We start from the raw sequence: 15053 nt of genomic DNA, 5'->3' as shown, positions 1-15053 counted from the left end.
ATATATTATATTATATATTATACATTAACATAATATATATTACATATTATATATTAACATAATATAATATACATTATATTATATAATTAAATATATAATATATATTATACAAATAATATATATATTATATATATTTAGTAACTCGAAGTAGACCCAAAAAAGCTGCCTGTTAGAGTTCTCTAAGAGAAATACATCTAATTAAATAAAAATGAAGCTGGGTGCGGTGGCTCATGCCTGTAAATCCTAGCACTTTGGGAGGCCAAGGCGGGTGGACTTGAGCTCAGGAGTTTGAGACCAGCCTGGCTAACAGGGTGAACCTGTCTCCACAAAAAATACAAAAAAATTAGCCAGGTGTGGTGCCGTGAGCCTGTAGTCTCCACTACTACGAATGCTGAGGTGGGAGGATTGCTTGAGCCCGAGGGTAGAGGTTGCAGTGAGCCAAGATCACTGCACTCCAGCCTGGGCAACAGAGGGAGACCCTGTCTTAAAAATAAATAAATAGATATTTTTAAAAATTAAATAAAAATGAATAATTCAACTCACTACAAGATTTGCATTTTTTCCTAATTACTTGAGATGAAAACAATTTGTGATCTCATTTAAATTAATTTTAATTTCTTTGGATTACAGGATCCTGCCACCCACTAATTTTGTATTTCATAGAGACAGGTTTTGGTCGGCTAGGCTCGAACCGACCTTCCTCCCAAACTGCTGGGATTACAGGCGTAAGCCACCATGCCCAGCCAATAATTTTAATTGTATTATAACTCAGTTCATTAATATAATACAAAGATAAGTGTACAAGGATGTTAAAAATATTCTAAGGTTAAAAAAAAAAAAAGGAAAAAAGTTTTTATGCCCATTCACAAAAAATTTTGAGGAAGCAACTGCTGTTTTCCCAGTTGAGAGTCATAACATTCCCTATCTATGGTCCCCACAGGCTGCAGTGGGGGGTCATCCAAGGCTGCCTCTGTAGCTAATAACTTATCAGAAGACCTTAGGATATAAAACCATCCACTCAAGTGTTAGGAGGAGAGAGTTTTTATTTATTCACTGAAAGTAAATAAGAAATATTAGATGAAAAAAAGCACAAAGACACTGAAGGAATTACAGTCCAGCAATTTATTATTATTATTATTATTATTATTATTATTATTATTATTATTATTTTGAGACAAAGTCTCACTCTGTCGCCCAGGCTGCAGTGCAGTGGCACGATCTTGGCTCACTGAAACCTCCTGGGTTCAGGCGATTTTCCCACCTCAGGCTCCTGAGTAGCTGGGACTACAGGCGTGCGCCACCACATGCTAATTTTTGTATTTTTAGTAGAGACAAGGTTTCACTATGTTGGCCAGGCTGGTCTCAAACTCCTGACCTCAGGTGATCCACCCGCCTCAGCCTCCCAAACTGCTGGGATTACAGGTGTGAGCCACCATGCACGGCCACAGCCCATGATTTTTAAAGTACCCATTATGACAATCCAAATTGTAGCTCTTACCCGAACACAGTGAGTAACAAAGGAGTCGATACAGTCCTTAGCCTGGTGATTATTATATAGGTAGCACCTGCAAGATAATAGTCACATCATTAAAATCTATTCGGCCCAAACAAAAGCAGCAGCAATTACTGCAGATGCTACCAAATGACAGAGAAGGTGAATAAAAGAGAAAATGGAACCGATTCCTAAGTTAAAGAATGCCAGTATTAGATTAAGAAACATTTTACAATTATTATGTAATTCACACAATAAATTTGTGATATTTCCAATTCCTATAGGTCTATATTTGAATAATCAGAGTTGGATCCAGTAACATCAAATTAGCAAGGAGAAAAGGAAAAGTCCAAAGCCCTACTTTTTCATGACCCTACTTCAGTGTCACATATTTTCCTACAATTGATTTCCTCATGGACTGTGCTCATAATAGTAATTACAAAGAAAATACTATACAGGATCCTAATTTTTTCTGTATCCCCACTCCTCACCATTGTTTATAAATCACCTATACCTCCCTCTGGCACCTCATCTCTTCTCACAAAGTGGTTTCCTTTACGGTGTTCCTTATCTCTGATTAACAGAGCCAAGGTCACACAATGGAAAAGACAGTGCACCCAGCACCCAGGAGAACGAAAAAGGTGGACACCTGGAACAGGCAGTTGGTGAAATGAGAAGTGCTGAAGGTTCATTACATCTTTAACCCTAAAGCAATAAAATTACTTGAGATTAAAATAAAGCACTTTAAAAAGGCTCTCTCAATCTAAAAATGATTATTTTCAAATTAAAAAATTCAGTAGAAGAAATACGTTCATTAGTAGCCTTGAAGATCAAGAGGAAGAACTTTCTCACAACACAGCAAAAATAACAAGGAGATGAATGTCATGAGGCATAGGTAAGGGAGCTCTAGAAGACCTAGTATGCTAGGAGCTCTAAAAAAGGAAAAATCAAAACAGATGAAGGTGAAGCAATAAATTAGTAGTAACAGGGACAAATGATCTGACTGAAAACTTGAGTCTTTAATGACTGAATTCCAGATAGCACTAGCTGAAAATCACACATGAATATTCTGGTAAAACTTCTGAACTCCTAAAATAAAGAGAAACTCATCAACGCTTCAGAAGAAGTTTCAAATCACTTACAAAGGAAAAGAGGATTCTCATCTATAACACTGAAAGTTTTAAAACGGTGGAACAGCTAGACTACCACACAATAAACTTTTCCATATATACGATTATCATTATTTGTGGTAGTTATGTTCCATAAAGTTTCTGAAGATACTAAATTAGACTATTAAATCATTGCTAACATGGGAAATAAAGGGTTAGATTCCTATGAGTCTCTGGTCACAACATTTCCATGCACTGATCAATGCATAACCTTGTTTTATGTGTATTTCTGTTTAAGACACCTTATTTAATGGATTAATATACTGTTGATTTATTAACATCAAACTCATGACCCAATAGCATATACCAAATGTGAACAGGCTGAATTCTGCTTTCAAAAGATTTGAGCTAACAAAAATTACACCACCATGTAAAAGAAGCATATTAGGCCGGTGCAGTGGCTCAAGCCTATAATCCCAGCACTTTTGGGAGGCCAAGGTGGGCAGATCACTTGAGGTCAGGGTTTGAGACCAGCCTGGCCAACACAGTGAAAGCCCATCTCTACTAAAAATACAAAAATTAGCTGGGCATGGTGACATGCACTCGTGATCTCAGCTACTCAGGAGGCTGATGCGGGAGAATCTCTTGAACCTGGGAGGCGGAGGTTGCAGTAAGCTGAGATGATGCCACTACACTCCAGCCTGAGCAACATTATATACATGCAAATATTTCAAAATCCAAAAACATCAGAAATCTAAAACACCTCTGGTCCAAAGCATTTTGGATAAAAGATACTCAACATTTATTATGAAATATTTGGCAGCCATTACATATAATTAATTAGATCTACCATAAAGTAATGTGATAGAAAGCCATCGTGTATCTTTCAGTGGAAAAAGATACACTTTGTTAAGTGTATCTTTTTTTTAACAAAGTGTAAGTGCTTTGTTAAGAAATGACGACTCCTTTCTTCCCTTCCCCGATGGAAAAGTCTGACATTTCTGAGAATGCCAACTTTCAAATGATAATTCTTTCTGCATGCAATCCTTTCAGCCTCTGATAGCAGCATGTTTTCGGGGCAGTGCCTCTACTAGGGCAAAGTTTAAGGACTTACACTGGAGACAAAAAACTTAGAGGAGTTATCAGAAATTTTGTCAACCTCATAAAAACCTTAGTTTTAATCTAAACAATGTGGCAGAGATCAATTAATTTTAACACGAATAAGTTACTTTTACATGGAGATTTGGTCCCAATTTTGATACTTTGGCTACAAAGAAGGAGTACAAAGAAGTTGGGCTTTTAAAGGAGCACATACAACTCTAAAATGTCTTACAATACTTACTTGGGGGAAAGCACCGGAGGACTGACAAAAGACCGAAGTGCATCTTTCACCATGTCTTGCATGAGATGAGTTCCAAAGACCTTTTTGTTATCCACCAGGAAAGTGGTCTTAAAACAAATGTTATATATTAGTTATGGTGTCACGCACAGAGTTGTCATTACTGTAAAATGAATATACTTATAAATACCACAGACTACGCAAGTGATTAAAATATAAAAAGTTTGTGAAAATTTTTTATAAATTGTCTCCACAATAAGTGTTATTAATCCTTATTGAAGGTGAATTCTGATGTAGAATAAAAAATATACAGAAATAAAAACCTCCCAAGAGTAGTAATATTAAAATAGTCAAAATAAACTGACTAATCTGATTATGTCAAATGAGCTAATGTATTAAAAAATGCTTCATAAACTATGAAACAGTAAATGGCTATAAATGTTATTTGATAATCCTACGTTTACCTCTAATGAATGTTTTGTAACATATACAAATATTTTAAATACTTTTTCATGTTCATTTCTGAACATGAAAAAATTTAAAACAACTTGCATTTAATAATTTGTTTTAATTTCATTTCCTTCCCTTAACAATCCACTGTATTTTAATATTTAATATACCATAACCTTGATTTCCTAATACTGTTTTTAAATTTTAAAATTTACATGTTTGTTGTACAGTTATAAGTCTAACAAAAGCATAGTTTTTCAAATCAGTCTCACAATCAAGATACAGAACAACCTGTATCACCTGTATCACCCTAAAAACATTCCCTCATATGATCCCTTTGTGGTCAAACGCTCCTCCCGCCCCAAACCCCTGGCAACCACTGATCTGTTCTCCAACTCTATCAGTTTTGCCATTTCCAGAATGTCATTAAAATGAAATCATATAGTCTTTTGAGTCCAGCTTCTTTTACCCAGCATAATGCAGTTGAGATTCATTGGCATTGTTAAGTGTATCATGCTTCATTTTCTTTTTGTTTCTCAGTAGTATTTCACTGTGCATGTACCACAGTACGTTTATCCACTGACCAGCTCAAGAACATTTGGGTTGTCTGTTTTTGATGATCATGAACAAACAGCTCTACACGTTTGCAGAGGTTTCAAGAAGAATGTCAAATTTCACTTCCCTTAGGCAATCAACCAGGAGTGTGAGCTACATGTTTAATTTATAAGAACGTGCCAAGCTATTTTCCAAAGCAGCTGAACCACATTACATTCCTATCACCAAATACATCCTCGCCAGCGCTTGGTATTACCAGATTTTTTTTTTTTTTTTGAGATGGGGTCTCGCTCTGTTGCCCAGGCTGGAGTGCAGTGGTGCGATCTTGGCTTACTGCAACCTCTGCCTCCTAGGTTCAAGCAATTCTCTGCCTCAGCCTCCCGAGTAGCTGGGATTACAGGTGCCTGCCACCATGCCGGGCTAATTTTTGTATTTTTAGTACAGATGGGGTTTCACTATCTTGGCCAGGCTGATCTTGAACTTCTGACCTCGTGACCCACCCACCTCTGCCTCCCAAAGTGCTGGGATTACAGGCGTGAGCCACCGCGCCTAGCCAGATTTTTTTTTAAAGATATTCTGAAAGGTCAATAGTATTTCTATGGTTTAATTTGCATTTCCCTAATATTTACCATGTTGAATTTGAATATTTAATATACTGAATATTGTTGAATATTAATCATATTAGATTTGCACCTAAGTATTTCATTTTTTTGTTATTGTAAATAGTTCGGTTTTTAAAATTCTGATCTCCCATTGTTCATTTCAAGTATATAGAATTACAACTGCTTTCTGTATAATGACTTCATATCCTATAACCTCATTAAATTCACTAATCAGTTCTAGGAACTTCCTTGTAAATTCCATGGGCATTCTACATGGAGAATCATGTCGTCTCTAAATAGACAATATTTTTTTCTTCCTTTCCAAATCTGTGTGCCATTTCTTTTTCTTGCTTTATTGCACTAGCTAAGATTTCCAATGTTCAGTAAGAGCAAAGTAGGCATCTTTGCCTTCTTCCCATTCTTGGAGGAAACCATTTAGTCTTTCATCATTAAGTATGATGAGATAAGTTAGCTGTAGGGTATTTTTGTATATGTCCTTTATCAGGTTTAGGAAGATCTCTTCTGTATCTAATTTTGCTAAGAGTTTCAAATCATGAATGGATGTTGAATTTTGTCAATTTTTTTTTTGTGAATCTACTAAGACTTTAGATAATATGGTATATTATGCTGACCAATTTTCAACTGGTGAACCAGGCTTGATTCTTAGGATAAATCTTATTTGGTCATGGTGTATTACCTCTTTTTATATATTGCTGAATTTGATTTATTAATAATTTATTGAAATTTTTACATCTGTGTTCATGGAATAAGATTTTTACATCTGTGTTCATGAGGAAACTATGGTCTATAGTTTTCCACGTTTGTAAAGTTGGTTTGGTTTTGATACAGTAAATTCTGGCTCATATGAGTGTTCTTGCCTCTTTTATTTCCTGGAAGACACTGCATAGAGCTGGCCTGGAGTTTGCATTGTTAGGTTTTTAACCATAAGTTCAATTTATTTAATAGATAAGAGATGATTCAAATTATCTGTTTCTTCTTGAGTTTTGGTAGTCTGTATCTACATTTAAAGGAATAGGTCCATTTTATCTGCTTTTGTATTTATGGACAGAGTTGTATATCCCATTACTATCCTTTTAATGTTTACAGAGTCTGTAATGATACCCCTTCTTTCATTCTTGATATTAGTCATTTTTATCTTTCTCTTATTATGCCTCATTAGAGGTTCATCGACTTCACGAATATTTTCAAAGAATGAGCTTTGGGTTGCACTGATTTTCTCCATTGTTTTTCTGTTCCATATTTTACTAATTTCTGCTCATTATTTCCTTCCGTTTATTTTAATATGCTCTTCTTTTTCTGGTTTCATACAGTGGTAACTTAAATTACTAACTGTAGTTTTGTTTTTTTTTTTTTGACAGGGTCTCACTCTGTTGCCCAAGCTGGAATGCAGTGGTGGGATCACAGCTCACTGCAGCCTGGACTTCCCAGGTTCAAGCGATCCTCCAACCTGTAATCCTAGCACTTTGGGAAGCTGAGACGGGTGGATCACCTGAGGTCGGGCGTTTGAGACCAGCCTGGCCAACATGGTGAAACCCCGTCTCTATCAAAAATACAAAAATTAGCTAGGCATGGTAGTGTGCACCTGTAATCCCAGCTGCTTGGTAGGCTGAGGCACAAGAATCACTTGAACCCGGGAGGCGGAGATTGCAGTGAGCCAAGAGCATGCCACTGCACTCCAGCCTGGGCAACAGAGTGAGACTATCTCAAAACAAAAACAAAACAAAACAAAATTCAATGCTACAAATTTCCCTCTAAGCACTGCTTTATTTGTATCTCACAGATTTGGGTATATTTTAATTTTCGTTCAGTTCAAAATATTTTTGAACTCCCCTCAAGACCTCTGTCTTCGACCCATGTGTTACTTACAAGTTGTTTAATTTCAAAATATTTGGAGATTTTCCTGGATATCATTCTCTTGTTGGTTACTAGTTTAATTCTAAAATGATAAGAAAGATACTTTGTAGGAATTTGATTGTTTTTAAATTACTGAGGTTTGTTTTATGACCTAGGATATGACCTTGATGGATGTCTAATGCTTAAAGTTAATACTTCAATTAAAAAAAAAATACACAACACTAACTGGAAAATCCTTTAAAAGCATCTACCTTTTGTTCAATCAATCAATAAAACAATGTCAATACACATATAATGTTTAAATATTTTGATACTAAGTGGAACTTACTTGTAACAGAGATCTTGAAAGAACACATGGTGACTGTTCACTAAATTCACAGAAAAAATCCTAATAGATATATAAAGAAAAAGCAATGTCATTAATAGATTAAATAAAAGCTAAAAATACTTCATCATAGAGTGTAATTTTTAGTAGGCCTTCTGGAAATGACATAGTACCAGAGTTAAAATATGACAAATAAAGGTCATTTCTATAGAAATTATTTAATTGTATAAAAGGGACAATGGATAACTCTAGACTCTAAAAACTTTTCTTAAAAAAACTGACCAATCATAGAATTGTGTGGATACCAATATTAAATTTGTCTATCATAAAAATACCAATAATAATTTACTAAGTCATGGCAGAACTTTAGTTCCTATTTCACAGAAATAAATTCCAAGTAACCAAGTCAACTGGATGCACATTACTGATTGTTGCTGACTATAGGGAAAGACCAAAAGATACAGGTTTTTGAGCAAGAGTCTACCAAGTGATCAACAAGCCTAAGTGTCACCAAAGCTTCAACACCAAAAGTACCTCACTAACATACCCCATTTTGAAACCAGAGACAAGAAGTCAGCTTCAAATAAAGACCCTACAGAAAGCCTCGGCCCAGTGAAAATATCCAAAAAAGAAGTCTATTGACTGTAGTCAATCTACACTGCAGTTAAAGGAACACCCACACACAGAGATGAGAAAGAACCAATGCAAGAACTATGGTAAATCAAATGGGCAGAGTGTCACATGTCCTCCAAATGACTGCACCAGTTCTCCAACATGAGTTCTTCACCAGGCTGAACTGGTTGGAATGACAGAAATAGAATTCAGAATATAGACAGGACCAAAGATCATAGAGATTCAGGAGGACAGCAAAACCCAATCCAAGAAAAATAAGAATAATAAAGTGATACAGGAGCTGAAGGATAAAATAGCTGGCATAAAAAAGAACCTAAAAAGTCTGACAGAGCTGAATAATACAAGAATTTCACTATGCAATCACAAGTATTAACAGCAAAATAAACCGAGGTGAGGACGGAATCTCAGAACTTGAAGACTGGTTCTCTGAAATAAGAAAGTCAGACAAAAATAAAGAAAAAAGAAGAAAAACCTCTGAGAAGTATGGGATTACGGAAACAAGCCAACTTTGAATCACTGGCATCCCTGAAAGGCAGGGGGAGAAAGCGAACATCTTGGAAAATATATTTCTGGGTACTGTTCGTGAAAACTTCCCCAACCTTGCTAAAGAAGCCAACATTCAAATTCAGGACATACAGAGAAGTCCTGCAAGATTCTACACAAGCAGATCATCCCCAAAACATAAAATCTTCAGGTTTTCCAAAGCCAAAATGAAACAAATGTTAAAGGCAGCCATAAAGAAAGGGCGAGTAATCTAAAAAGGGATCCCCACCAGGCTAAAAGGAAATCTCTCAGCTGAAACCCTACAAGAAGAGATTGGGGGCCTATATTCAACATTCTTTTAAAAATCTTCAACCAAGAATTTCATATCCCACCAAACTAAGCTTCTTAAGTGAAGGAGAAATAAGATCCTTTTCAAATAAGCAAATGTTGAGGGACTTCATTACCACCAGTCCTACCTTACAAGAGGATCTCGAAAGAAGCACTAAATATAGAAAGGAAAGACTACCACCAGCTAATACAAAAACACACTTAAACACACAGACTAGTGTCACTATAAAGCAACCACAAAAACAAGCCAACATAATAACCAGCTAACACCATAATGACAGGATCAAATCCACACATATCATACTAACCTGAATGTAAACAGGCTAAATGGCCCACTTAAAAAACACAGAGTGACAAGCTGGATAAAAAAGCAAGACGTACTGATGTGCTGTCTTCAAGAGACTCATCTCACACATAATGACACTCACAGGCTCAAAATAAAGGGATGGAGGAAAATCTTCCAAGCAAATGGAAAACAGAAAAAAGCAGGGGTTGCGATCCTAATTTCAGACAAAACAGATTTCACACCAAAAAAGACAAGGAAAGGTATTACACAAGGGTAAAGGGTTCAATTCAACAAGAAAACCTAACTATCCTAAATATATATGCACCCAGATTCCTAAAGCAAGTTCTTAGAGACCTACAAAGAGACATAGACTCCCACATAATAACAGTGGGAGACTTCAACACTCCAATGACAGTATTAGATGGATCATCGAGACAAAAAATTAACAAAGATATTCAGTACCTAAACTCAGCACTGGACCAAATGGATTTGATAGACCTTTACAGAATTCTCCACCCCAAAACAACAGAATATACATCTTTCTCATCACCACATGGCACATACTCTAATATGGACCACATAATTGGACATAAAACAATACTCAACAAATGTAAAAGAACTGAAGTCATACCAAACATACTCTTGGACCACAGCGTAACAAAAATAAAAGTCAACACAATGAAAATCGCTCAAAACCATGCAATTACATGTGAATTAAACAACATACTCCTGAATGCCTTTTGGGTAAATAATGAAATTAAGGCAGAAATCAAGAAGTTCTTTGAAAATAATGAGAACAAAGATACAACATACCAAAATCTCTAGGACACAGCTAAGGCAGTGTTAAGAATGAAATTCATAGCATGTAATGTCCACATCAAAAAGTTAGAAAGATCTCAAACAACCTAACTTCACAACTGAAAGAATCAGAGAAACCAAGAACAAAAAAAAATACCCAAGCTAGTAGAAGGCAAGGACTAACAAAAATCAGAGTTGAACTGAGGGAAATCAAGACATGAAAACCCATTCAAAAGATCAACACCTCTTGCAATTAGTTTTTTGAAAAAAATAAAATAGGCCACCAGCTAGACTAAGAAGAAATGAGAGAAGATCCAAATAAACACAATTAGAAACGATGAAGGGAATGTTACTACTGACCCCAAAGAAATAAAAACAATCATCAGAAACTACTATAAACATCTCTACAAACTAGAAAACCTAGAAGAGATGGATAAATTCCTGGACACATACACCCTCCCAAGACTGAGCCAGGAAGAAACTGATTCCCTGAACAGACCAATAATGAGCTCCAAAACTGAATCAATAATAAATAACCTACCAACCAAAAAAAAAGGCCAGGACCTGATGGATTCACAGGTGAATTCTACCAGATGTACAAAGAGCTGGTACCATTCCTACAGAAACTATTGCAAAAAACTGAGGAGGGACTTCTCCCCAACTCCTTCTATGAGGCTAGCATCATCTTGATACCAAAACCTGGTAGAGACCCAACAAAAAAAGAAGACTTCGGGCCAATATCTTTGATGAGTATCAATGCAAAAATCCTCAACAAAGTACTGGCAAATCAAACCCAGCAGCACATCAAAAAGCTAATTCACCATGATCAAGTAGGCTGCATCCCTGGGATGCAAGGTTGGTTCAATATACAAAAAAATCAATTAATGTGATTCATCACATAAACAGAACTAAAGACAAAAATCACATGATTATCTCAATAGATGCAGAAAAGCCTTTTGATAAAATTTAACATCCCTTCATGTTACACTCTCAATAAACTAGGTATTGAAGGACCACACCTCAAAACAGTAAGAGCCCGAGGCAGGCCGAGTGTTTATTTATATAACAAACCTTCACATGTACCCCCAAATGTAAAATTTTTTTAAAGAAATTTATCTAAAAAATGAAAAGATATGGGTTTATATGTAGACATAAAACCAGATGACAAAATACACTGAAATGCTAACATCTACAGAGTGTGGGACAGCAGTTATTTATCATCTTCACAGTTCTCTGCATCTTCCAAATTTTATAGTTAAATAATAATGTATGTATTTTAATATTTGGACTTGGATTTGTTAAGGATAACTATTTGGGCTTGGGATAGCAGCTCTTCAGAAACCAAAATCAGAATAAATGCCTATTCGGGCATCCAACTGATCAAGCTCTTTATTAAGAAATCCTGCAGCTTGCTGAGAAAAGTCTAAAGGATCACTGACAATGCCTCAGCTACCTACCCTTGGATAGAACCAATGTGGGTCCCCCAAAGGTACCTGGAATGGGCCATGGTTTTCTCAGAGGGCTCAGTGAAACTGACTGACAATAATGGCAGACAACTTAGCCTTCAATATCAGGAGCCTGTCACAACCCAAGTCAGCCCTGTTGCTTACTAAAAAAATTATTTTAAAGTCCATTTGCTTAACAATACAACTATATACATTAAAAGCATTAAGTAAAACAACTATATACATTAAAAGCATATTACCTTATGGTTGACATGGGTTTATGGGTTGATTTTACTTAAAGACCTTGCAATTAATCTAGTGAACACAAATGTATATCCATGTAACAATTAAGATAAAAAAAGTCAATGTGGCAGAAGAGAGTAAGAAAATATCTATTCTCATTCCAGATATGCTACTATAGTCATCTAATTTGGTTACTTTAGAACCTCTGAACCTTAGTTTGTTTAGCTGTAAAACTGTCTATGATCTTTCTCCTAGGAACTTTTAAAATTCTGATTCTTATGTCAGAATAAGAGCAATCTAATAAGAAAGCAAATGCAACAGAAGGTATTAAAGGCATAATCAGTGAAAGTTTTACTAAGGAATGAAGACAAGCTGGGTTTTAATGACAAAGAATTAATAGAAGGAAAAATAAAGAACATAAACAGAAGCACAAATCTTTACTATCAACTATTTCCCAGAGACTACTGCTAAATGCTGGGAGTATAAACTATATACTGTGTGATCTCAAGGAACACAGGTACAGAGGCAACCAGCAACCAAAGGGGAAGATTTCACAGAGAAAATGACATGGGGCTGGTAATTCCACACCTCAGTGTGTAAGGTAACAACACTCAAATGCTTTGCTATGCCACAGATGTTAGTGTACTTATGTCCTAACAACAACAGTACTGTCTTGCACATTTTCTACCTTTCCTACCAACCTTACATGTGCTACTATAATCATACCAATTAAAAAGCTTTTCTGCTGTCAGTGGGTACAGGAGAGAAAAACAAAAAACAAACAAAAAAAGCTCCATCTCTGAATGTTCTTAAAATGAGCCTTGTTTTTCTATATTTTAATCCATAAAAAATATTAATCCAAAATATGATAGTTAACAATGTACCTAGCAGCTTCATTTCTTAGGAATTTATCTTAAGGGGAAAGGAAGCATATAATAAAAAGAGTTACCTATAAATATGTTCACCTTAGTATTGTTTGTTAACACTGAAAATGACCTAAATGTAATTTAATATGAATGAAATTTTAAAAACTGTAATATATGCTTAAAATGGACTACCACACAGCCATTAAAATAACGTAGAATTTGTCATGTATTTGTTGACATGAAAAGGAAGATGTTCATGATACAGAGACAAGCAATTTTAAAAAGCGGGTTACCAAACACCATGACCCCATTTTTACATGTAAAACTGCATACACACTTAAGGCCGGGCGCAGTGGCTCACGCCTGTAATCCCAGCATTTTGGGAGGCCAAGGCGGGTGGATTACGAGGTCAGGAGATCAAGACCATCCTGGCTAAGACGATGAAACCCTGTTTCTACTAAAAATACAAAAAATTAGCTGGGTGTGGTGGCGGAAGCCTGTAGTCCCAGCTACTTGGGACGCTGAGGCAGGAGAACGGCGTGAACCTGGGAGGTGGAGCTTGCAATGAGCCAAGATCGTGCCACTGCACTCCAGCCTGGGCGACAGAGCGAGACTCCATCTCAAAAAATATATATACATACACGCACACACACACACACGTATGTATGTATGTGTATACCAGCATATATATACACATTTATATGTTTTGAAGACAGAATCCAGAATTCAATCCCCACTCTTAAAACTAAGGTGAGGCCAAGCACACTGGCCCACGCCTATAATCCTGGCACTTTCAGAGGCCAAGATGGAAGGATTGCTTGAGCCCAAGAGTTCGAGACCAGCCTGGTCAGCATGGTGAGACCTTGTCCCCACAATAAATAAAAATTTAAAAATTGACCGGGTGCAGTGACTCACAGCTGTAATCTCAGCACTTTGGGAGGCTGAAGCAGGCGGATCGCTTGAGCTCAGGAGTTAGAGACCAGCCTGGGCAAAATGGTGAAACCCTGTCTCTACCAAAAATACAAAAAATCAGCCATGCATGGTAGCACGCGCTTGCAGTCCCAGCTACTTGTGAGGCTAATGTGGAATGATAGCTTGAGTCTGGCAGGTGGAGGCTGCAGGGAGCTGAGATCACACCACTGCACTCCAGCCTGGGCAACAGAGGGAAACCCCCTATCAAAAAAAAAAAAAAATTAGCCAAGTCTAGTGGCATGTGTCTTCCCCAGCTACTTGGGAGGCTGAAGCGGGAGGATCACTTGACCTCAAGAGTTCAAGGCTAGCCAGAGCGCGGTAGCTCACATCTGCAATCCCAGCATTTTGGGAGGCAGAAGTGGGAGGACTGCCTGAACCCAGGAGTTCAACACCAGCCTGGGTAACATAGTGAGACCCCATCTCTACAAAAGTAATGATTATACTAAAATATTGTTGGGCATGGTGGCACACGCCTGTGGTCCCAGCTTCTTGGGAGGTTGAGAGGCAGAAGGATCGCTTGAGCCGAGAAGGTCGAGGCTGCAGTGAGCTGAGATCATGCCACTGCACTCCAACAGAGGTGACAGATCAAGGCCCCCATCTCCAAAAAAAAAAAAGGGTTCAAGTTCGCTTTGAGCCAAGATCACATCACTGTACTCCAGCCTAGACAACAGAGTGAGATCCTATCTCAAAACAAATCTTGGATAAATTATCTAACCTTTCAACATCAGCTTCTTAATCTCTAAAATAGTGTAAAAGCTTTTGAGGATTAAATAGAATGTATGTAGGTATAATATTTATGAACCACTTAATCCTCTAGCTGTCACAGAAAATAGACAAAGAGTAGTATTTACCCTTGGTCAATGTCTATAAAGCAATCAACTATTTTGTTGTTAAACCAAAGTTACCACATAAATATGTACAATTATTATGTATCAATTTTTTTAAATGGAAGTTACATTCTGAAACAGAGATTTGTACTTACCAGGATACAATGTAAATTTGTTAAATTCACAACCTCACAGACAGTTTTTATTCTATCTATTAATCTTGCAAAATAGTTCACCATTTCTTCCCTTTTAATTATTTTTGCATATCGAGGGAAGGTAGGTGGAAGTAGCCTCTGGTTCACAAGGGGTTCAAAACCCATCATAATTGGATGATCTAAAAAGAAAAAAATGAAAGTAAAATTTTTCAACATTTCTCTGAATTTTAAACTGCAAATGTTATTAAAT

At 36.6% G+C, this 15053-nt stretch overlaps 1 protein-coding gene across 6 annotated transcripts in view; it reads right to left on the bottom strand.

Annotated features, from left to right (window-relative positions):
• Positions 1-15053, bottom strand: part of NAA35 (N-alpha-acetyltransferase 35, NatC auxiliary subunit) — a 118416-nt gene that overhangs the window by 47431 nt on the left and 55932 nt on the right. For all 6 annotated transcript variants that reach the window (XR_004249841.2, XM_032164427.2, XM_032164433.2 and 3 more), the window contains exons 12-15: positions 14804-14982; positions 7751-7810; positions 3944-4050; positions 1499-1565 (exon numbers count right to left, since the gene is read on the bottom strand). Coding sequence is in view for 5 of the 6 variants with exons in the window: in XM_032164427.2 (XP_032020318.1) it covers positions 1499-1565; positions 3944-4050; positions 7751-7810; positions 14804-14982 (413 nt within the window). In the remaining variant the exon portion in view is untranslated. The remainder of the gene's footprint in view (positions 1-1498; positions 1566-3943; positions 4051-7750; positions 7811-14803; positions 14983-15053) is intronic.

Source organism: Hylobates moloch, unplaced genomic scaffold (assembly GCF_009828535.3).
Source record: "Hylobates moloch isolate HMO894 unplaced genomic scaffold, HMol_V3 SCAFFOLD_10, whole genome shotgun sequence".
Lineage (NCBI taxonomy): Eukaryota > Metazoa > Chordata > Mammalia > Primates > Hylobatidae > Hylobates > Hylobates moloch.
Note: the sequence above shows the minus strand (reverse complement) of the source record. Positions and strands in the feature narration are given on the sequence as shown.